The following is a 24,271-nucleotide window of genomic DNA, read 5'->3' on the forward strand; positions in this document are numbered from 1 at the left end:
AAAAAATCTCTACTGAAAAACTATTCTAAACATTTGTTTTACTGATGCTCCACGTATCAAATCAATCACCAAAATCCGCTATGATGCACACAGCCGGCAATAAAACCCGTCTGGCAAGGCAAAAGTTTGGTTTGGTGTCCTGATGATTTACGTAATTTAAACACCATAATTACTATAAAACATTTACAAGAATTTTGTATTCATGCTCTGTTGAGTATAGTTTCATTAATAATAAACATACATTTGCCTAAAGCATCCATATTTGTCCATGCTCATGTTGATTAGAGTATAAAAATCTGAAAAGTACTAATTTAAGGTACATTTAGAACGGATAAAAATGTGCGAATAAGTTGCGATTATCACGAGTTAACTCATGACAATTATGCGATTAATCACGATTAAATATCAAAATCAAAAAGCTACTTAGATTTAATTGCTAGCTGATTTCTCTTCATAAGAAAAAGTCCAAACCTCACTAATATCAATTTTCAATTCAGGAAAACAAAAAAAACCTTGACATATGAGACATAGGGTTGACTAAGTAAATGAACTATTGTGTTAGGAAAGCTATATATCAATTATATATTTTATGTTAACATGGATACAAAGAAGCAGCAAAAAAGAAATACTCTTCACGAGCATGTAGTTAAAATCCCACAATGATTATGCATACCTGTTTTTTCCTACCTTCAATTCAAACACTTTATAATTGTGTTAATGTACTTATTATTGTTGATGGTTAGTCATTTCCAGGCATTAGCATGCTGGTGTATCTGTGGTGTGGAGAGCAGGGTAAATTCAACCAATCATCTGTCAATCTATTAACTTTACATCTGAGAAACAGAGTAGTAAAATAGCATCAAAAGCCACTGTACTGACCACACAACCTATTTCTCCCATTTATCTACTGTGCCATATACAAACAGAGGCACGCAGGGGGAGCTTTGATGCGTGTATGTGTGCGCGAGACGCTGATGTGCTGTTTTTACCCCCACACACATAGTCGTCTTTACATAGGCTGTGCTTGCTCATCCAGAGACGAGCCTTTCGTGACTGAGGGTGTGAGAGTATGTTGACATTCTCCATTTTCTTACTCTCCGTCCCTTCTTCTCTCCACTACTCTCGCTCTTAGTACTCGTCATCTTCCTTTTTGTTGGTTTTGCCACTCACCACTCTCTGTCTTTTTTTTAGTCACGTTATTTGAGCCCTACGGCCAGTGTTTACATACAAATCTAAGCTTTAGGAAATCGGGTAAAATTTTGCCAGCGCCACCAGAAGCAGTTTTTTCAAAACCACTCATTAATCAAGAATGTTCAATAATTAGTAAGAGAAATCGGATACAATAGTTAGGTCAAAGTTTATAACCAATAACAGCTGATTAACTAGATATTTAATATTTTCATGAAGCTCATAAAAAACTGGAGATTTAATGGAGAGGTCAAAGTAATTTCTGTTGCTGTTCATAATGGTTGATGTATGGTTGTTATAGTTGATACATTTTAATTATCATAATTGTTTTAGAAAATTTTAAATTGCTTTTTATTTGGTAGTTCTTCTCTTCAGGTAAATCTCGGTGGCCTGTTTCGTACGGGTTGTGCACTGACTTTTGCTTTGTGGTTTTCACTGAAAGCTCTGCGAGGAAGTGAGAGGCGGAGTTTGCAAAGATTGTAATCACAGGGAGCTTTTTCATTGGTTTACCACTGCTCCGCCCCCACTTGCAAATTGTCTGAGCTCTACTTGGGAATTCCATGACGTGATATCTGAGATTTTTTTTTTTTTGGGCTCCTTACCTGTACCATTCTCTCATGCAAAGTTCAATGAGTCAAAGTAAGAGAAATGAAATGAGACATAAAATTGTGGTCCACTCCAGTCACGCAAGGAAATCCTCTCACTACGCTTTTCACACACAGAATACATGTGACTACATGCATACTTAGCATACCACATAAAGATGTATGTGCATGTGAATCACTTTTTAAAAGATGATGGTTAGAGTCAGTTTAGTATTGTACAAATCTGCTTATGTAAACCCAATGCATTTAAAAAAAAAAAAAAAAAAAGTGTTATGTACACTAAATAAATAATGTTGCCCTGGGGAGGGATTTCCTTATACTTTTAATTATTATACATCATATTTGGACCACAGCTATGTTTCCACCAGCCCCTTTTTATTTACCAGAAGCAAATCAACCCATTTTATCTTGTCGTGATAGGTTTGTGGGTGGTTTTTTTTTTTTTTTGCTCTTACCTCACTTTTAGCAGCAATGCAGCCTAAATTCCTCATTTATGACACACATATTCCACCATGTGTATCGAACCAGTGCAGACCAGAATTCTCACAGAGGTTACAGAGCATCACAGCTGCAGAAAATGAAACATAAATAAAATGGTTGAATTAACTTTCTGTACAGTATATGTTTAAAAGCAGCTCTACTAGCACTACTACTCCTAAAACAACTACTACTAATAATAAGAATAGTAATAATAAACTCCTAGCTTCAGACAAAAGTGTACTATTAGGAAAACAAGCACTGTGTGCTTTTAAATTCAGATTAATTATGTGCTTGTGTCTTAGCCTGTAAATTCGCACATGTATTTTTTGTTGATGTTTGTTTTACTGCTTGCTACTGCTTGTTTAGCCTACGAGTTCATACATGTAATTGTTGTTGTTGTTCTTTAATATTGCTTGCTACTGAAGATTAAATGAAATAACCAAAATCCCAGCATATTTCAAGTTTGATTAATGTTTTTATGTGGGGTGAACATTTAAAAAAAAAAACGTTGAATGTGCATATTTTTGTATGTGTTAGTAGTTGGAATAGACCCATCCTTTGCTTAATGGACTGTTGCAAGAAAAAGAGAGGGGGAAAAAAAGCAACAATATACAATCTTTAAAAAATCTACAGTGTACTACAGCTGACTGAAAAGACCGCAATTCTAAATTAAGTAATATAAATGTAAAACTGGTTCCAGTAGACTACTATATATACTGTAATTGTCACAAAAAACAAAATGCTCAGAGGATAATATTAATTAAAAATTATATTGACTTCTGGGAATTCTTATAAAAGCCTAGGCTGTGGATTGTACCTCATAATTATTATTACATACTGAATGTTCAGCAGCTCCTCCAAGAGCTATACTGTCCAAAGGAGACACATGGTCAGGTTCAGATTTCAGATCCAGGTTAAATATCTATTTATCTTGTAAACTTAAACCTTGAAAACTAGCTAACACCTTCAATGTATTTTTTTTACCGAGGGGGCGATGTTTCTGTAGTTTTTTCTATAATGATTTTTTTCTTTATAACACTTCATTTCAGATAAGGCAGCTACGTGGTCAGCGGTCCAAATTTCAGAACTCTGGAGGCTCCGCCTATCAGGACCTGTGTTTGTCAAGCCCGGTTTCTGCAGAGGGAGACTACCTGAGTTCAGACGATGATCTGCTGCAAAGCCCGTTGCCTGGCACAGCGCTGTATTCCCACCACACCTCGACCCGCCTGGACAGCGAAGGCAGCACAGAGAGTGACGGAGACGAGAGGAACGAATCCCACACCACCCTCCCGTGTCAGGACACAGCACCCACCCAGCAGCAGCTTTATCCAGACATGGTGTACGCTGAGGCCCCAGAGAACTGAAGTGGGGCATTTGGTGCAGGAGGGTGAAGCAGATAGGACAAAAGTCATCAAAAGCATGGGGAGGTGAAACTCGGCACACATGCTGACACTCTCCCATGTTGATAGACCTAAAAGGCAAAACTCTGGGGTTAGTTCAAAAGGAGGACTCAATGTATATACAAAGTGGACCTAGACAGAGGTCATCCTTCAATCCCTTCCTGTGTCTCCATCCTTACATCTCTTTACCTTTTCCTCTGGAGTAGTGAAGGTAGACTTGTGCAAAACTGGTCCTGAAACGTCCAATAATACCCATCAGCATCGGCTTTAGACGCACATGATCACGCACATGCACACAAACACACTTCTAGTGTCTAGTGCCCTATTTTCATGACTATAATGCAGAAACAGAAGTAATATTGATGACATGATTGTGAAGACAGTTTGTGTGTGAATCAATACAATAGAAAAATCTTTCTTGGGTAAATTTTTCTATGAAAAGAAGTGCAGTGGTGTTTTTTATCATCTAGTACCCCTTTTTTTCAATGATGTGATGTGTAAATGATGCTCCGACATGTTGAGTTACATTTCATCGCCAAACCTAAGTTTTGTTCTGACATGTCGATTACTTGTAAAATGTATTTATTTTGTAGCTAGAAGGAGATACATTATATTGATGTGGGAGGCATTTACGTTGAAGTGGATCTTTTTTTCTGTTAAGGCAGTAAGCTACTGCATTAACATTAATGTTGAAGAGAGATGTTTTGAAAATACCACTGCATACATTTATTTTGGACCTGGCAAAACTAATGCCTAACCATTAGACAGAAATTAAATATATAAGGCCCTAGCTATTATCACATCCATGAGTTAGAACCCACAATAGCAATTATTTTAACTGCACTACCACTCTGAATGTGTAACATCAGTTCTTTGGGAGATGGATGATATAAATCGTAAATAAAAAGTGATCTAAATCACTTCAGGTAAGGGTGCAGAGAGGCTGAATGACCAATCCACAGTTGCAAGCCTCTGGTAGAAAAATAGTTGAAGTTAGATAAAAAGGTCAGGATCATTAAATATTGCAGCCTTGTCTGTACATAGAGTCTCTTGCCACAGGAGCGCACTTTTGACATATCTTGAAACACACTCCAATCACTTTATTTGAAGGAAGGGAAAAAGGACAGAAGCTTGACATAAACGTTTGTTGTATGTTAGTATGTTAATAGATGTTAATAGACACGTAGCTAAAAAAAAAACCTACAAGTATCTACTGTAGCTAATTTGTGTTTGTGTGTGTCTCAGTGCATTAAAAACAAGGACGGTAAAAGTTTATTTCAGTGCTGAAAAAGAACACAAAACTACAAAAACTATATCTTACACTTGCCAAATTGTACATGTTATTTATGTTTTTTTATTATTATTTATTATTTTTTTTATTATTATTATTTTATACATATATAGAGACCAACATACATATAAATACTCCTTGAAATTTTTATTCTGTGCCAAAAGTTAAAGCTGCAACATAATGGCATTTTAAGGTCTCCATGAAATGAGAAAATATCTAACGTGTGCTGCTAGTAATCCTTTTTTTTTATTTTTTTTTTTTTATATAAATTCCTTATAATTTCATATATGCACATTTTCTAACACTTCTAATCCCATGTAGTATCAGTGTGTTAATGCACACTATGTGAATACTTGAGGGTTACTTGAATTTGATGTTTTTTATATAATAGATCATTTTCCATGGCAAAATTAAGTTTCCTTAAGTGTAAAATAAACTGGTCAGCACTGGGTTTTTGATTTGGCATAGTGAATTATAATGTGTAAATACCACTTTTGTTTCTTAGGCCAAATTTTAAAACAATAAAATCTAATGAATGCCATGAAATAATTCCTTTTAAAAATATCTTGTTAGTTGTAGTTATGTACATTTCGATTTTTATCTTGGTTGTGTGAAATCAGGCCACAGCAACCATGTTTCTCATCGTGTTGACACTTGTGGTGATCTCTTTTTTATTTTTCTCTTCATTACTCATGCAGGTTCTGTGAGAATTTCTCTTGATAGTGCGTTTGTCAGTGATTTCAGCCCTGCCTTAGTTCATTTAATCTCAAATGTACTCCAACACATATCATGCTTGTCTTTGAACCAGATGTGGATATGAGTGGGTGTATAATTAAGGACAGATGCCTAGAAAGGTAAAAGGTTTTGTTCCGTATCTGTAAACAAAGCTCCTTTTTTTTTTTTTTTTTTTAAAACATATATATGTATGGTACATAACAGAGAGTGATGTGAGAGATGTATTTAATGTATATTATAAAGCAAACGATATTAAGAAATTATAAAGCCTGTTGTCAAAGAACAGCATGTCTATTTGTGAGCGGCAGATGTTTTACTTCTGTTTTGAAGAGGCTACAGGGTTTTTACATGGATGTGATGTTTGACAAGCAGCTAACATCATTCAGCTTGGATATTCGAATCATTTACCCTTTAAACATCTTTTAACCATCATATTCAGTATGGAACAAAAATCAGCACATGGCGAGAAGAATTACAACTAAATTTCTATACTCCATAAAACATGACCATATGGATTTTGGATAAAAGGATGTGCTTTTATTTTTGGCAACAGCAGGAAAACTATAAAAGCGCCAAAATTTATTCCTAGTATTACTAAACACCAACGTATCGTGAGACAAGCTGGTGGACTGGGTCTGAGGTTACATATCATTATCATCTCCCACTGTGTTGGTGTAAGGGACTTAATGTAGCATTTTTGAAAATTTCACAGGAAGTTGGGCTCATATCTTGGTCTTCTTACATCACAACATGTAACTGTTTTGTGGTTGATGTTTGCCTTCCAGAGAATGTTGACCAATCAGGGTGTATGTGTATGCATGTGTGTGTATGTGGAGAGACCTGTACAAATATCAGTTTAAGTCCAAGCAAGATAAATGTTTGGGTGGATAAATCTTGTCTTCATACATTAATATCCAAATTGGAAGGAGTATATATTGGATCATTTTCATGGACAGAACTTGCTGTTGGTTTATAGGCCAAACATGAACCAGAATGAACACCAAATGACCATGTACTTGTATATCAGTCAAAGTGTCATACACTATTTCCATGGTGCTCAAACGTGTCGTTTCTCAAACTATCCCACTTTAATTGTTTCACCTGCCATCACTGTGATACTGGAAGAATCTCTCCACTGTTTACATATATTTATGTTTGGTTCATTGCCTTTAATTTATTGCAATCATGGATTCAGTGAATCATGGTTGAACTTGTTTGGGGTTTCGAGACCCCTGTTCAGTGCCATAAAACTAATTTCATCAAGAGACTTATAACATATTTACATACCATGTATAACCCTTTTCAGATAATACTAATTCAAAATGCTTGTAAAAAGAGTGCCACTAAAGACTGCTACTGTTGCTGTTAAAGATGAAGTGAAATGGCAAGAACGTAGAGTCTATTGAGTGTCAGTCTGCATCAGTTGTCCACTTTGGTAATTCCCTTTGTTTCCAAAGACATTTTCTTCCTTTCCTCAGTATAAGGAAACATGGAAGCTACCTATTGTTTCTGACCCGTTGTGTTCCGAACCTGCCCTTCGTGTTCTTCTCAATCTTTATACATTTTAAACATTTTTCTTTCATGTGACAAAGTGTGGATGCTGTCAAAGTGGCTTGTAACGACCAGTGTGAGTTCCTTCCCTTGCTAGTCACCTTCATGACTTGCTTTTAGACTTCAACAGTATTAAAGAATAAACTGTCTGGGTTTTGTTTATGCCCTCCAAATCCGGTCTATTTACTCTTGAAGGTCAACAAATGTCTCGTCAAATATTACATAAATGAAATTCATAAAAATTATGATAATAAAAATATTTAATTACTGTGTTCTGTACTTTATGAATGATATGAACAAAAAAAGAATAAAAATTTACACTATTCTCAAAGTTCATATGCTGGATTATGTGGTGTCTTATTTAATTTTGAATTCTATCGCCCCGATATTAAATCTGTGAAGAAGACAATATTCAAGTGTGTGTGGTTTAAATCAATAATAATAATAATAATAATGAAAAACTAAACTAGTATTATTTTTTCAACCTGAGCTGAAAAAGCTTATGTATAACCCGACCTGTTAGTTGCCAAAGGTGTATATATTTTCAATACATTTAAAATGGTTGCCTTTTAGCTTTCCAGACTATATTAAGATGACCCAAATTTTGTCTAAAATCATTGCAGCTGCTCACATTGGTTTCACACTTTTGCAGCCGGTTTTCACAGCTCATCACCTTTTTTGTCTTGTCACATTATCTTCTTTCTCTTTCTGGTTTTCTTTCTCTTTCTCTGTCCATTCTTTCAGACGTATAGACTACCTTTAACACCACTTGTCACCTTTTACTAACCAAAGTAAAGCAGTTAATCCCCGGATGCTTTATGCATCATGCTTTGACTCACAACTTCTAAAACCCACAGCATTCTCACTCCAACACATAAAACAGGTGATATGAAATGCCTTATATAAAATACCACTCAAAATTTCTACCAAGTAATACTGCTGTATAGTGTCATACTTTTCTGTGTTTGTGGAGAGGTCTTGATTAATTCGATTTATTTTTGTCGCCTGTGATAATCCAAAACAGAGTCTGGGCTGAGACATTGACACATCAGTTTAATGCATCGCATTCTAAAACTAAACATAGAATATCAAACATTTTCTTCTTTTTTGTAGGCCATACACCAAACTTATCAGAGAGAGTACATAACACTTTAATTGAAAATCCAACCAACCACTCTCAAACCCTCGTGCCAAACTATAACCGATTGATAAGCACATGTAGCACAGACTGTGGCCTGAAACAAACACATACCACCTTCGAATCAAAATGAGCTTTATGTTGTTATTATTCGGGATCTGTGTATTCATTGTTTGTTTCTTCATTTGCTAACGTTGACGAGTTTATCATACCTTCAAATCTCTGCACAACGTGGCAACACTTTAACTGTGAAATCTACTTCATGGACAGTAATCCTCTAACCCTGTTCAGAAATTTCCACCGAAAGAACACATTAGGTCTAAGCTGACGTTATTTCTAGGCCAGCTTGGTTTTGGGGTTAGTGAGGTTGGAATGTAACACATTCAGATCAAGGGAGAGGATGCTCATATAATTTTAATGATATGTAAAGTAAAATCTGTTGTGATTCCCTACACTCTAAAAAAAGTAAAACAATAATGCTAATAATAATGCTAATAATAATAAATCACAAAATTCTAGTGGTCTTGAGGAAAAACTGAGACTGAACGACGGTCTAGTAAGCTATTATTTGGCTTTTATATTTATACAACTGGTGGCATGCATATGTGTGTGAACTGCAAACTTCTCTATGTTGACAGACAACTTCTTTTTTATTTGAAACACTTTACTGGTACTGTAATGGAAAGTCAGAAGCTTGGAGGCTCCATGTGATCCTGGGTGTGTGCATTTCTGTACAGTTGCAAGGCGTCTTTACCAAAGAAATCAGACCTATTTCTTTATTATAGCTTTCTCTCTCTCTGTGCCACATGTGCAGCTAATGGCTTCCCAGACCCTCGCGCTCATTTCTGACAAGCTAACGACAGGGTCAGCGGAAGTGACGCGGCTGCGGTCGCACAGCGCGAGCGCTTCCTCGCCTGGTTTCAGTTTTGTGCACACGCGCCAGGCGCTCTGATTTATTGTCGATGAGGCGCAGCGAGGAGCCTCCTGCTGCACCATCCTAATCATCATCATCATCATCATCATCATTTAATGACCAATTAATATCAATACTCACCCGGGAACTCACAGTAACATCTCCAAATCTCAACAGGTGAGTGCCAACTAACTCCAGAAGTCACTTCTTAGTATTTTAAATGAGAGTTATAGTCAAATTATTTGATTATTTCGTCATTGTCATAAAAATTAATTACAGTCAGGGTTAAAAGAGATGCACATTACAGCAGTATGTTTTAGCACTGGAGAACAAACATACATTTATTTGCATACTGTGTATTTCTGCAGAGGGGCTTGCACCTGCAAATTAAACCACAAAACAAACCAACAAAAAAACAAAACAAAATAAAACCCATACAACAAAAAAACCTTCACTTATTTAGCTCATTAAAATTATAATTTTTTTAATGTTAGTTAAAATAAAACCTATATTATTTTAGGCTCAATCTATTTCTAACATTGTTTTTCAATTTCTTATTTATAGATGCCTTTACAAAAATGTATTCATAAAGGGAAAAAAAAAACCAAACCCGTATTTGCATTTTAAATGACTCCGTTTTGGTTGAATTTTACGAAAACATGATTCACTTTACAACTGTTCTACAAGTACACTTTGTCTTAGTGGGTATACAAATTAATTTTATACAAAATGGTGCTCAAATATTTTAAATTAGATTTATTTGCAAACCACTTCCAAATCTCCTGCTTGGCTTTTTTTTTTTATGATTTTGCATTTCCCCCTTTTTTATTTTTTCCCCTCTGTATTCAAAGATCTTATCTTCCCTCTTGCTCAGGTGTTTCGTATGCTCATTATTGCACATCGATTGTGTTTTTTTTTTCTCACTTCTCACAGTTTGTCTGGGTATAACAGACAACCAAACGCAGACACATCCGCTGGAGCTCGAGGGGGAACTAAGGTGAGACAGCAGACGAAGACAAACTTTTAGCACACTGACAGCAGGTAACCACATAGTGGACGTTGTTTATTTTAAGCAGAGCTGAACAGATTTTTGGTTATGAGGAGCATTTGAAGTAGATAGAATTTGAATTAAATAAAGTGTAAAAAGAACCTGCTTTGGGCACTGAGGGCTAATACTGATCATTTTATTTAGTATTTTAGTAATTTCATATGATACTAAAAAAGTAAAGGGAAATCTTTTGGCTATTTTTGAAACAAAATTTCAATATTGTGAATACTTATGTCTAGCAAGACCTTATATTTAGGCCCTGCATGGTAATTCGCTGTATTGTAGAGGTTATCTGTTCTATTTTTGATTAAACATTTATTCAGCATTAATGTCTATTCTCAGTGTTCTCTATTTCACTTAACATTTAACAAACATATTTTTATCGTGAAAGTACATTCTTTTTATCATCACTGATATTTTCTGTTTTAAGTTATTTCCTCAATGTTAAATACCAGACAGTTGGGTCAAATGTCTTAAACTTGTCCCGAAAACTAGATCAGATTAATGACATGCTTATTTAAATAAGGCGTCTGATCAGCATTATTTTTTAGAATTATTATGATTATTAATATTCTGCATGCATTTTCATTTTTGTTTGTTTTTTTATTTAATCAGCTAGTTAAATATTAAGTGCAGACTCAGCACGGCATTCTGGAATTCAGTAAACTTGATCTCATGTACGAATTTGAACCAGCAAAGATGATTTGCTATGGATGGTTTGTGAATTTCATACAATTGCAGTTGTTAGTAAAACTACAAATGCTGACATCATGTTTAACCTAAATGTGTGTGACTTTTCATGTGATCTGATTCTGAGTTGTTTGGAAAAGAATTTCCAAACGTTAGACTTTATCGAGTTCTTTATAGAGTATTTACCGGGCATCGTAACAGTTTATAACGACTATTTGTATGTTAGAATTTTTAGGATAAATCTGCTGACTGAGAATTAAACAAAATATTTGGATTTTACAATTTACATTTACACTATTTAGTATACAATCTTATTCAGAATGACAAAAAGGAGTGCTTCATAGTTTCTATAATAATCAAATCTCTATGCCAGTTCAGTAGGTCAGGGACTGAAGATACCATGAAGCTGAATACCTATTAAGGGGAGGTTAGTACAGAATGAATAAAACATAAATGAAGGATAATTTTGCTCAATATGAGGAAACCAATACGAATAATTTCTATTGTAGATATTTCATGCATGCAGCACTTATAACACAGATGAAGAATATATAATATAATACAGTACAGTAATGGCATAGATGCAAGTGCCGTAAAGTGAGTTTAATAGCCCCACCTAGTGGTTAACAATCTTTTCTTGATTGTGGATTCATGTCTTTCCATAGAACTAAGTAATAATAAAGTGGAAGAGGGTCACAAAATGGAAAAACAAAAAACAATCTCTCTCGCTCATATATATATATACACACATATATTTATGCCATCATACTTGTGCGGTTGCATGTAATGTGGAACATCTGCAAGACATGTTGGATCTTGTTAGGATCTTACATTATAGCAGCATTTCTCTTTTAAATGTAATAAAAAATCCAGTTTGTCAAAAGCCCTCCAAAGTCAAAAAATGCATAGATTACAGTTTATATAATTGACCTCTCAATGATAAAATGCAGTGAGACTACAAACCTTTTCCTATGTACATACATTACTAAAGTACATACATGCACAATCAATTCATGCTGAGAGTCTGCCAAACAAATGTATTTAATAATATACAGATGATATACATATATTAGAATCAGTGTTTTAAAATTAAACCTAATTTGCCTTGTAGCTGGAACCAGAACTGCTGTTCTAGAAAATTAACAACTTTCTAATCACTCGGTATTATGTGCATTCTTCTTTTCCTATAAATCTCATTAGTTTGCATTTCCATCTTTCCTGGTGAGTGCCTCTCCTGTATTCCGTACATCATGCCTCGTTCTTTCCTGGTGAAAAAGCGTCGGAAGGGGGGCTCTCCCCTCCCTACAGACTGTATGCCATGTCTGGGTGTAATCAGCTGCACAGGCGCGGGAACTCAAGAAAAGCCAGAGCCCAATGTTGAGGCTTCATCTATACAGCAGATGAAGACGCAGCGAGACTGGACAACAGGTAAGCAAAAGACAGATGCTAACCGGACTTTAGTTGTATTTAATAATTTATTAAAATGAGTTATGATGTCCAAAGTCATTGTACAGATTGAAGAAACAAGTCAAACTAATTTGTACATTTTTCCCCCACATGCATTAACAGTTTGAATTATGTCACATGCATTGCCTTTGCAAAGGGTTTTACAATTAGCATACCTTATCTCTTTGCTTCACAGGTTTAAATGAATTTCCTTTATCGATTCCCTGGCATCAGATTCAAGCCAGCAACACAGAGGACAAACAGGACACGGGAAGCATTTTTAAGTCCAGCAGTAAAGACAGAGATTATTCAGTGATCAGCTCCTCTGTAATACGCTGTCATTTTTGTGGCAAGGTAAATAAAGCTGGACCCATTTAAACAGCAATTTGACAAAATAAAAGAAACTCCAAGACTGTTTAAATATATAATTAAAATGTATTTATTTCCTTTCAATTTATATTGATGCATCTTTTGTTGCTCGTTTTCTCTCCCTCTCTCGCAGAACTTCTCTTTCCTTTCTGAATTGGAGGTTCATTATTTCAAGTGTCGTGAAAGTCACAAGTCGCCCGTAGTCTGTATTAACAGCACCGAAGCCGTGACACCACACAGAACAAAGGTCATTATATATTGCTGAAATCTTGCATTGCTGTAATTTTTCCTTCTGAGAAGTCGTTTCATCAGTCTCGTTCTGAAAACAAAAATTGCACAAGGCCACTCTAAGAAACACAAATGACCATGGCAAAATCAGTTACCTCTAGCCTGCAAATTAGTTTCATATCATACACTGTAAGCATTAGATAAACGAGTTAAAAAAAAAAAAGGAGATTAGACTAAAAAAAAAAAACAAGTCTACATAATGTGTCGTGTCAGTAAAAGTGCTCCGGTGCTGCAGAAAATCTAACTCTGCGATTGTTTCAGGAGCGAACGTTCGAGTGTAAGGTGTGTGGGAAGCTGTTTAAACGCTCCTCCACTCTCTCAACACACTTGCTGATCCACTCAAACACAAGGCCGTACCCCTGCCAGTACTGCGGCAAAAGATTCCACCAGAAATCAGATATGAAGAAACACACCTTTATTCACACAGGTACAGTAAACAATTAATTTACATACTGACACATTTCTAGTGTTCCATACATGTATATAAAACACTCCTTTAATAGGAACACTTACACAGTCAGGAAATTTTATCCGATTAACCAGTCATTTGAACACAGTACAATGTATAAAGTCATGCATGTAAAGAGCTATTGAAATTAAAGCTACAGTCAGAGTTGGGCAAAGATACATAATTTATTTTACACTATTTCTTCGCAAACCTTTTATCAATTGGCCTATTTGATCTGTTCCTTCACCATTACACTAACTCAGTTGATCAAGTAAACAATGTTAGATAGCAACAGTTTTTCTCAAGCTGTCATACAATAAATCTCACATATGCAACCAGTTAACAGATCAAATATTCACATAAATTTCCCCGTGATCTCCCAGATAAAAGTTAGTTTTGAAGTAACCAACAGTTTAATGTTAACCAGTTTGCAAATGACTCATAATTGTATCCTTATTTACTTGGTGTTTGGTAACGAAGGGCAACTTTACATCAGTAACACTGACTCAATATCATATAATAAGTTATTCAGAAGAAAACAACTGACATCTGTATTCATAGCAACTAGTTTCCAACTAATTAATCATTTAATTGTTAATCATAAATATAATTTGTGTCAGGCAGTCATTTATACAATGTTATGCAAAATCATGATTCTACTAAACAGCTACTTTAATTAGGGTACAAACATTCTGCAATCAAATATTTATAAATCACTGGACACGTATTTAAAAGCTTACAGGCTGCACGTTTCTTACCTTTACCACGTTCTTCCATATGGATGAATTTTCTGTTCTGATCTCAGCAAGTCTGGGTAAACTGCTGAGTAGGCAACAATCAGAGGCTGTGTTTTTATGATGTGATCATGTCAATGACTTCAAAGTATTTTAGTTTGAAACTACATAAATACAATACACTATTTGAAATAGACATAAAATCCACACCCCTGACTACATTGGGCACAAGCTCTCAAAAACTGGACATTTGTAGATTTGAAAACCATTACCTGATCTTTTTCCTGTACCATTTTGGTGTAGCATGTGTCTATTGTAGCCCCGTATTCCTGTTCTTGAGTGGCATTAGTGGATCCTGGTGTGGTCTTCTGCAGTTGTAGCTTTACGTTTAAGCAACTTGTGCATTTTCAGATAAATTTCTCCTCACAATGATTGTAAAGATGGGTTATTTGAGTTACTGTAGCCTACAAGACATTTCCACTTTCAAAATCGTTGCTCGTTAAATGCTTTTTGTTTTCTACACAATTTTGCTGTGAGAATGCACAAACCAAAACCCACATTACCACTGTTACAGAAAATTATTTAACTGGTGTTTGATGCAAATCTTAACAACCTCCAATTTTGTATGAGCATAATTTTATGAATTGTGAAAGTGTAAAATGCATTGTATTCAGTGCTTGATTTGTGAATTATTGCATGTATTCTTATCTGTTTTTACGTAGGAGAGAAGCCACATGTATGCCGGGTGTGTGGCAAAGCCTTCAGCCAGAGCTCTAATCTAATCACACACAGCAGAAAGCACTACAGACCCTACAGCTGAGCGCATGTGTGCACACAATTCTCAGTTTCTCCTTGTAAATATCACACTTTGATGAACTTTCATAAACATTTAACAGAAGATAAAATGGGTCACAGATCACAGAAATTTATTGTATGTTTATTTTTTGTTATACACAACCATTCACAAGCATTGTGAGCCATTTTAGAACAGTGACACTTCAGGACACACATCAGGACTTCACTGCTGGGGAATCCACAGCTCCTCAAAATTCAACAATACATAGCTTTAGTTGAAATCTAAGAATTCTGAGAATATTTGGTACATAGTACAAGTTCAAAACAGAACTGGCGTGACCAAAAGAGGAAATGTCAGGTACTCACGATCAATACAGCCCTCTACACATGGCCCTTCAGAGGGCAAACACACCTCAGTGGCACACATAAAATAGATCTGAGGAAGGACAAAAATGCAACATTTGCTTTTTAAATATTTGAATGGCTCATTAAATTAACATACAAATATTCCAACAGTTTTAACATTGTTATTGAATTATAACACACCTTTCATACAGTTAAATTAAAAGGTTGTGTTGTGGGTCTTAAAACAAAGTTTCTTACAGATATAGAAAATAATCCTAGATCGTTATAAACCATGTTTAAATACATGCATTATCAGATAAATAGGTGCTGTACCATTAATAAACTTAGAAACTAGTAATAAAGATGGTATATGTAAATATAATATCTGTGAATCAGTACCATTTCTAATGCATGTATCTGTTTCATCGACTCTTTTCAAGACAGTTCAGTTTAACTGTAATTAAAGTGGTTGGGTTTTTACCTCTTCCTCCTCTCCACCCTCTCCCTCCTCCTTTACCACCTGCTCACCAGATGTAGCTTCCTTCCTATTTTTTTCCAAGAATTGGAAAGTACTGACGGTGAAGCGCCTCACGTGATTGGCCAGTCCTTCTGAGGGAGTGGGAGGGGGTTCATGGGATGGAGTGACATCAAGGGGGTTTGGGCATCTGTACAGGAGGAATTACACATGGTAACTTGGCTTTACAGTCTCATCATTCAAAGGCTTTTGAAGTCGAAGCAGTAAACCAAGTTAGAGATCTTACCCATCGTAGATAAGGACCCATGTTGAATGCGCCGAGCGAGGGTACGCCACACAGTATTGCACCAACAGCACTGCACTGGGGTCTAAAGGGTTCAGTAAACGAACCTCCAGGTAAAGGGGTTTTCCCAGCAGCTTGTGCAGGGGCCGGTGGTATTGCGGGTAGTAGCTACTATACTGCTTGTCTAGGAAGATATAAAAAATGTAAATAAACACTACAAACATTACACTTTGCAAACAATTTTGAACTCAAATTATAGAAAGTTTACAGTACAACTAAGTTTTTGAAACTTTATTACAATTAACTATAATCTTAACCCTAAATGGCCTAGTAAGAGCTACAGGTTTCTGAAATTCCAGTGTTCGAGCATTTGAATTGCATACCTTCACACTACCCTGGTGTCACTTTGTAATATACAGTATTGTAGTCAGTGATATTATACATTGGATAAATGTGCTTCAGATTCTGAAAAGATTCCGCACACCTACCATACAGATGGATCATTTCCCTATTTATACTGTACAACTGTGCTGTAATGTAAATACATGTATATCACTGTCTCACTCTTGTAGCAAAGCTAGTACGATTTCTAATTCAAACCAGTTAATATTTACAAAAGACTATTAAGCTTAAACTGTATTTGAAGGACTGCTAATGTTAGTAAATGAGAGACACTGGCCTTTTGCAATCCTGAGCTGAACCCCAAACACTCCATGGGCCTGAATGGATGGGCCGAGAGATGGGCTTTTAACCAGGTAACCCACGCTGGCCACAGTGCCAGGCAGATATCGGCACTCAATCAACAACCTGGAAAAAAAAAATAATAATAATATTTAAAAACTGCATTAATATGTATTTTTAGGTACAAGTATTTTTTGCAAGAACACAAAATTTCATAAATACCTAAATGGTGAATCTCTCGTTATGGTTCCATAGTTAAGCGTGACAGAGTGCAAAGTGTTCAAGATCTCCAGCATGTATATCACAGTGTTACCCACTTCCTAAAAACAATTTTGCACCATAAGAAACTTTTCACACCTCCCTGTGAAAAACAATAACTAGAGCAACCCAAAACAGGAAATGCTGAATACGGGTTTTGTTTAAATCAAGTGGATAGCATATTATTCATTCATATTTTATATATAGTCAATTAACAGCGCCATTAAACCTAATGGAAAACAATGGCACATACATATTTGTGAGTGCCACAGCCATCCAAAGGGATCTTAAAGAGGGCCAAGTCATCCACCACCCTCTGAGGAGTGCAGGAGCTGTTACCAGCTGCAACCAAGAGAGCAGGGGAAAGGGGTGGTTCTGTGAGCGACGCAGGGATGGAGAAGACGAAATGCCGATCAGCTGTGCATTCTGCCAAGTAAGGGGAAAAAAAAAAAAAAAAAAAAGGCAAAAAAAGTATTGAGAGCTGTCTATCTGAAACTCATGCAAAAAAACAAAAAAAACCCCTCACCATCCATAGAGTAGTAGCAGGTCTGAGTATCTGTGGAGTAACAGCAACCAAGCTCACGGCATTCAGCTGCTGAAACAGAGCTGGGCCCGCAGGCTAATCGATGTTCAAATGGCAGACTGCATTCTATAAGACATCAACAATGACTAATGTTTATGGAGAGCAATTAAAAACGGAATTTTAACAGTGAGATTAGCACAAACAACGCAATACATTCTGCCAAGCCTGGTAAAAAAAAAAAAAAGAAATACACAAAAAAGCAAAGTGATTTGTAACAAGAAACTAACAAAGCAAAAAATCCTGAAACATGACAAAGCCACAATCATGACACATACCTGTAGCAACATCAAATCAAAGCATAGAGTGTAGGTTCTTCCCCAACAACTCATGCTTGTTATGACTGGACATGGCATATGACCATTAAAGTGGAAAAGAATGACACAGCTATGAAAAACATTACACTTAGTTTGATGATACTTGTGTTACCGGAGAATTACCAAAGAAATGGTCACATGGTTATTCCGAACAAATGATTATCCTTTGCTCTAATAATACATCCCTAGATGTCTCAGAATGACACATTTAGTCAATCAACAATGTAATGTTTTGTAAGGATTGAACAAGAGATTTTGCTGTTATGTTTTTTTTATTAGAAATGTGAACTGCACATATTGTCCAGTTTAAAATCTGCTTTCATAGCAATGGCTTAGATTATATCCATTATATAAATGGAGGTTTAAAAAAAAAAAAAAAAAAAAAAAAAAAAAAAAAAAGGTTGCTGCTTCAGAGGTCATACCATGATTCATGGGTACTTGGCAGGACAGGAAGGCCTCAACTTTACGACCGTCTGCTGTCTGATACTTCAACACAATTCTGTACTGTCCAGCCTTTAAAGGTATAAAAAAAATAAACCGTATCTTTTACTTAGACAAATACAATTGTAATCATTATTTATTAAAGTATAGAGTTATACCACTTCACAGACCTGATATACCATGTGACAGGATGTGTAGGGCAGAAGAATGTTAATACCACCATTTTGGTTCTTCTTCATCAAATACCCACAGTGACTGGGGGCTTCGTCGAACAGCACTGCTTTGATATTTTCATTGATGCCACCGATTGGAGCTTATAAAAGGGGTGATAAAAAAACCTAGGTTGATTAAGTTTTAACAGAATTTGGAGAAACCTTTAATGCACGTCAGGTTTTTAAAGTTTTTATAGTAAATGCAACTAGTATCCAACCAACATGAAATGAATTAAAAAAATAAAAAAACAATAAAAAAGCTAAAAACAAATGCTTCAGTAACAAGATTTAACATAGGATATTCAAGTCAACACAAATTGCTAAACAAAATGCTCAAAAATCTAACTACAATCAAAAATGTAAAGATTATTACTCACACTGAACCATCAGTTCTGTGACTGGGCCAGAGGGTAATGTGACACTCATATCTTTAAAGTGGCATAACACTTGTGGTTGATGTACTTGAGAAGCCAGAGGTGTAGTTTGGGACATCCCGGTGAGCTTAGGTGGCCAGAAAGTTGGCATTGGGTTGTTGGACTGCTGGAAAGATGGGGGGGTCGGTTTAGGTGGGTACAGAAATTGATCATTGGGATTTGGGAAGCGGATAGATGGGTCTCTAGGTTTTGATGGGTTGGAATATGAGCCTAAGGGTTTTTCAGGATGGGAAAGCTGGATCTCATGACTGGCTGGTTGAGGACGTGTGAAAACAGGCTTGAGCATGAGACTGGTTGTTGTTGGGGAGGAAGCACTTATAGTAGGAGAGGGTGAAATGTAAGGACACTGGAGTTGTACAGCATGGTGTCTCTGTATCACAGGATCCCAGAACTTCAGCGAAAGGGAGAGTAATGAGGGACGCTGCAGAAGGGAAAGAAATTAATTTAGATACATTGAGCAAAGACATTCAGTACAATTAAATGTTCTAATAGTAGAAATAGTTACTCAGTCAATTAATCAATATGATAGCAATTTAATTCCTTGAAGGGTAATTGGATATTTCAAGATTTCTCAAACATTGCAAACATCCTGTGGGAATCTACAGAGAACCTTCAAACTTTTCCAAAGAACAACTTGAAAAACAATATAGGATTCTAGAGATCATTTCACTAAACTGTTCCAACAAACACAATGTTTTCTGCTTCACTGATTAAGAAATTAAGACGTGTGCAATAATAGCTACCAAACCATTTTCTTACCACAGTATATGAATGACAAGCAGGAAGAGGGGAGGAGAAAACCACACCCCTGCCTTTACGTTGCAGTGAGTACCCACAGTGCACCGGAGCAGAAGAAACAGGAACCCAAACTTTCCTCTTCATATCTATAGCCACACAGATTGAAGAACAGAAATCAGGTCTGTTTAAATATGGACACATGGTAACAGTATCTAGAGCATGTGCCATCATCCATGACAAATGAGTGCAGATCACATTGATAGTCTTATTATGAGAACTTGTTCAAACAAGTGAAAGCTAAATATATCAGATATGCAGGGGTATAGTAGCAAAGTCCAGCAGCAAAGTGCTGAAAACATAAAAACAAAAAAAACACAAAAAGCTACATAAGCACTACATAAAGTAATATATAATGTTCTTACTGCCAACACATTGAAATCAGGCCAGAGGCTTATCATTCAACCCAAATTATGGTTCAGCTGTATAAACCTGTGCAGGAAACTGGAGCTACACCCCAAATTTGTAATAAAAACCAATGTTAAAACTTCCTAGAAAGGTTCTCAGTAGAACTGCAATGTGTGATTCCTGAAAGAAAATATCCATTGGATTTTTATCATTCTTTTATCTATTTATGTACTAGAGCAGCATATCTAATCCATATTCACATTCCAGAAACACATTCATGTGGTTCTTGTCAGTATCTTTATTACAAACTCATATTGCGCTAATAACTAATAGTAAAAATAATTGCTTGGTCAGCAAGTTTTATATAAAAAAAAAAAATTTCTAATTAAAATGTATACAGATCATACTTAAATTATAAAAACACCCATCATTGAAGAGATCAGTCATTCAAGAAACCTAGATTAACAAGCACTCTACCTAGGATTAGATGCACCACACAACCATTCTAAGAGCACTTCATAATTGATGACTGAATGGAAGGATAAATCAAAAGACAAATCTGTTCACTTAACACTGGTGAAAACATTTGCAACATCCTGCATATAAATAGAACATTCTAAATACGAAAGCATTACACAGAAGAAACCACAGGTCATCCTACACTATACACCGAGTCAGACAGAACTGAATTATCACTAATTTATTGGCCTTAGAAAATATCCAAGTAATTTTTGGGTCAACTACACTTCCTGCTTGATGAGGTTAAGTGAGACTCCATAAATTCATTGGAAGCTTAAAGTAAAATCTTTGCTTACCTTTTATTTTAACAGATTTCATTTTTGCAGAGTGCAGAGATGCTCTCAAAAGATCCTTTTTGCAGGTAAGCACAGGAGACAACTGGGAGGAATCATTTGTTAGCACTGGAAACATATGCTGTTGAGGATTCTGGGGCACCTGAGGATGTTGAGGCACCTGGGGCACCTGAGGATTTTGGGGCACCTGGGGTGCTTGAGGCACCTGAGGCACCTGGGGCGCTTGGGGCACCTGGGGAGCTTGAGGCACCTGGGGAGCTTGAGGCATATGGGATACTTGAGGAGGTTGAGGCACCTGGTGGACCTGAGGATGTTGAAGCATCTGGGGCATCTGAGGCACCGATACTACATTATTGTAGTAAGGGTATATAGCATGAGGAAAATGTTGATAAGGTGGGTAAACCAAAGGCATGCTTACCTGCAAATGCTCAAAAGGTGGGAGCGTTTTTTCTGCACCCCCTGTTGTGGGCATTTCCGAAGAATGTGTAACAGGCACGTGTGAAATATCATATGACAATGATGTGTGCAGAGAAGCCTGAGCATTTACTCCTGTGCCATCAACTGGGGATGCTTGCTCAGCAGGAAGCATTATGCGATGTGCCATGGGCTGTACATTAGTGTTCATTTCAGGCAGGTGTGGTTTAGTGACAGAAGGGTTAAGAGGAATATACTGAGTCTTCAGTGGATGAAGTGGGTGAGGGAATGGTGCAGAGGGATTATACTGAGGGTAATGGGGAATATAGTGATGAGGCTGACAAGAGACCGTGTACATTTTCCCATCCAAGAGAAGCTTAAGAGTTGTGCCTCCATCCTGACAAAAATCAAAATGACAAATTAAGCGTTTGTGAACTTTAAATTCCATTTATATCAAATAAGGAAAACTAATCCTGTGTCACTACAGCTATTCTTGTGTTTAGTTCAGAATACTGGTATATTAATAACTGACAACTTTCCAAAAACTAATCACTTTAGGATGACCACTATTCTACTGCATTTACATTTAAAAGGCAATCGGTCTTTATATCCACTGTATAATCTGCAAAATATGTTGCATTTCATTAATTAAGAAAACTGCAGAGCCAAACCTTAACACACTTCACAGTGAAAGGAATAAAGAGAATCAGGTCTTCAGGTGCCGAGTCCATACGACACGCACATGTGTTGGATATAAGTGGGACCCACTCCTCATTTACTATGAAGCAAAACACGAAAAAACATGAAATGATGCATGTGAAATATATATGCCTAGTTTTAAACGTAAACAGCTAAAATCCATGGCAAATTTCCTTCACATAAGAACTTGACTCTTAAAATTTGTGTTTCTGTGCATTAAAGTTTTAATCGTGGTTGGTAGTGTCACAAGAAATGATACCACGTGCTATAAATATCAAAACACCTTGCCATCACTAAACCTTATGATTCTTCAGGGTGACACCACTTCACACACTGAATGCAGAAACGGTGTTATGTTATGACAGAAGCCATATAGTTATTTGTGCATGAATAACAAAGTGGCTAAACTTTAAACAAGATTTATCTAAAATTGGACAGATTAAAACACAGTCTCTCACCTTTGATCCTATACTTCTCTATATCTCTCCAAGACCCCTCTGTCCCTAGGGTTATCCCTAAGTATGAGCAGAAACCAGATGGCATGGCAGGAGCAGAAGCAGGAGGCATGGGGCAGGAAATATTCAAAGACATTCCCCACCACAGCAGCGGTAAAACATAACTTCCATTCTGATGAATCAGAGAAAGCAATTGTACAAAGAGTTGAATTTCATCTTCTTGGCAGATCTTTAAGCTAACATGGGCTTTGTAGCCTGGATATGAGAGGCTATCATAAAAATCCATAAATATGTACAGTACCTGCTGTAAGACATAGCAACCATTATATGGCACTACAAGAACTAATTCTCTCCATGTCGCCTTCACATTGTACCCACAGTTAGAGGGCAGGTGAAGTATTGACACAGGAGAAGCACCCTCTAAAATAAAGATTGTGAGACAGGTTTTATTCAGAATAAGTTTACACAATGCAAAAATGTTTTGCAGTCTACATGGCAGGCCAACCTCGGTTCACGAGAAGATGGACGTAGTTCAACCCTTTGGCTGTAAAGATTATAGCAGCTGAGGAACACTGCACCAGGGGTCTCATCTGTAACCATTCTGGAGTAATATGACTGGAAGAAAAATGAACATTTCCTTGGATGGATTGATCAGGAAATCCTAGAAAAAAAAGAACATTTGTGTTACAAGACCAATCCAGTGTGCATTAGTTTAACATGAGCTGTTATACTCTGTCAGGACCTTGAGAGTCAGACTGAAAGAGCTGTTCTGCATCAGTCTGGAATGGAGGCAACATGTAGATGTTGCTGGATGGAAGAAAGGAGCCTTTTGAGTTCTTTGTTGCTGTGTTTAATCTCTGCTCAGATCTTTCCAAGTTAATCACGTCCTCTCCTCTGGCTTTGCTTCCGTTTGGTAAATTCCTTCTTACCGGTAAGCTCTGGTTTGGGTCGAAAACCGAGCCATAGGTTGTTAAAAAGAGTGGTAGGGTCGCTGCTAAAAGAAGTATCGCTGTAATTCTTGACTGTAGTCGACAAGACATCGCCTGTGTTCTCACTCACGTGTGTGTATGAGCGCGCGACCAGCCGACTGTCCGAGTCTAATAACCTCAAACCACAAACTCACTTACACCTGCGTCTGTTCCTGACAATCAGCCGCGTCAATTACAGCGCCATCAGTGTGGAGGGAGACAAAGGCGGCCTATTTATGCGCCTTCGCCACTGGGTGTCGCTCCAAAGAGGAAGTCATCTAGAAATTTCAATAAAAAACGTTTCTTCAGCCTAAAATTGATAAGTCAAGAGTTCCTGCCAAAGGTATATATATATATATATATATATATATATATATATATATATATATATATATATATATATATATAAATACACAAAATAAAATAAATAAATAAATAAGGTAGAAAAATATTTCGTTGCTTTCTCTCTCTCTCTTTCTGTATATATATATATATATATATATATATATATATATATATATATATATATCATGTAAAGTATGAAGTATGAAAGTATGAAATGGGAAATTTCAATATTAAAATAAAATTTATATTGTGCCTCTCATTTTGAACTTAATAATATTCAAAATTAAATA

The 24,271-nt window shown here is 36.3% G+C and overlaps 3 protein-coding genes across 9 annotated transcripts in view; 2 read left to right on the top strand and 1 right to left on the bottom strand.

Moving 5' to 3' along the window:
* Positions 1-7,586, top strand: part of evi5l (ecotropic viral integration site 5 like) — a 46,602-nt gene extending 39,016 nt beyond the window's left edge. For all 3 annotated transcript variants that reach the window (XM_046837539.1, XM_046837536.1, XM_046837538.1), the window contains one exon: positions 3,323-7,586. In XM_046837539.1, coding sequence (XP_046693495.1) covers positions 3,323-3,637 — 315 coding nt within the window. In that variant the 3' untranslated portion in view covers positions 3,638-7,586. The remainder of the gene's footprint in view (positions 1-3,322) is intronic.
* Positions 7,587-9,241: 1,655 nt separating this feature from the next.
* LOC124378553 (zinc finger protein Gfi-1b-like) lies at positions 9,242-15,249 on the top strand. 2 transcript variants are annotated; one of them, XM_046838276.1, is made up of 7 exons: positions 9,242-9,478; positions 10,235-10,342; positions 12,240-12,467; positions 12,682-12,839; positions 12,988-13,101; positions 13,404-13,569; positions 15,047-15,249. In XM_046838276.1, the coding sequence occupies exons 3-7, from the start codon at positions 12,290-12,292 to the stop codon at positions 15,142-15,144; spliced, it is 714 nt and encodes a 237-aa protein (XP_046694232.1). In that variant the 5' UTR covers positions 9,242-9,478; positions 10,235-10,342; positions 12,240-12,289; the 3' UTR covers positions 15,145-15,249. The 2 variants fall into 2 exon arrangements, with proteins under 2 accessions (XP_046694232.1, XP_046694231.1); XM_046838275.1 differs by having other exon boundaries at positions 10,235-10,298.
* Positions 15,241-23,855, bottom strand: LOC124378552. Of its 4 annotated transcripts, none has more exons than XM_046838273.1 (19): positions 23,411-23,854; positions 23,174-23,329; positions 22,970-23,088; positions 22,672-22,840; positions 22,186-22,292; positions 21,519-21,911; positions 21,104-21,404; positions 19,905-20,029; positions 19,089-19,566; positions 18,670-18,812; positions 18,481-18,571; positions 17,688-17,810; positions 17,415-17,587; positions 17,126-17,223; positions 16,902-17,029; positions 16,226-16,406; positions 15,946-16,129; positions 15,486-15,555; positions 15,241-15,366 (listed from the first exon to the last, which is right to left on the bottom strand). In XM_046838273.1, exons 1-19 carry the CDS (start codon positions 23,706-23,708, stop codon positions 15,335-15,337), a joined length of 3,369 nt encoding a protein of 1,122 aa, XP_046694229.1. In that variant the 5' UTR covers positions 23,709-23,854; the 3' UTR covers positions 15,241-15,334. The 4 variants fall into 4 exon arrangements, with proteins under 4 accessions (XP_046694229.1, XP_046694228.1, XP_046694227.1 ...); XM_046838272.1 differs by having other exon boundaries at positions 21,104-21,431; positions 23,411-23,853; XM_046838271.1 differs by having other exon boundaries at positions 15,241-15,363; positions 21,104-21,911; positions 23,411-23,855.
* Between the last annotated feature and the right edge of the window lie 416 nt (positions 23,856-24,271).

Source organism: Silurus meridionalis, chromosome 24 (genome assembly GCF_014805685.1).
Source record: "Silurus meridionalis isolate SWU-2019-XX chromosome 24, ASM1480568v1, whole genome shotgun sequence".
NCBI lineage: Eukaryota > Metazoa > Chordata > Actinopteri > Siluriformes > Siluridae > Silurus > Silurus meridionalis.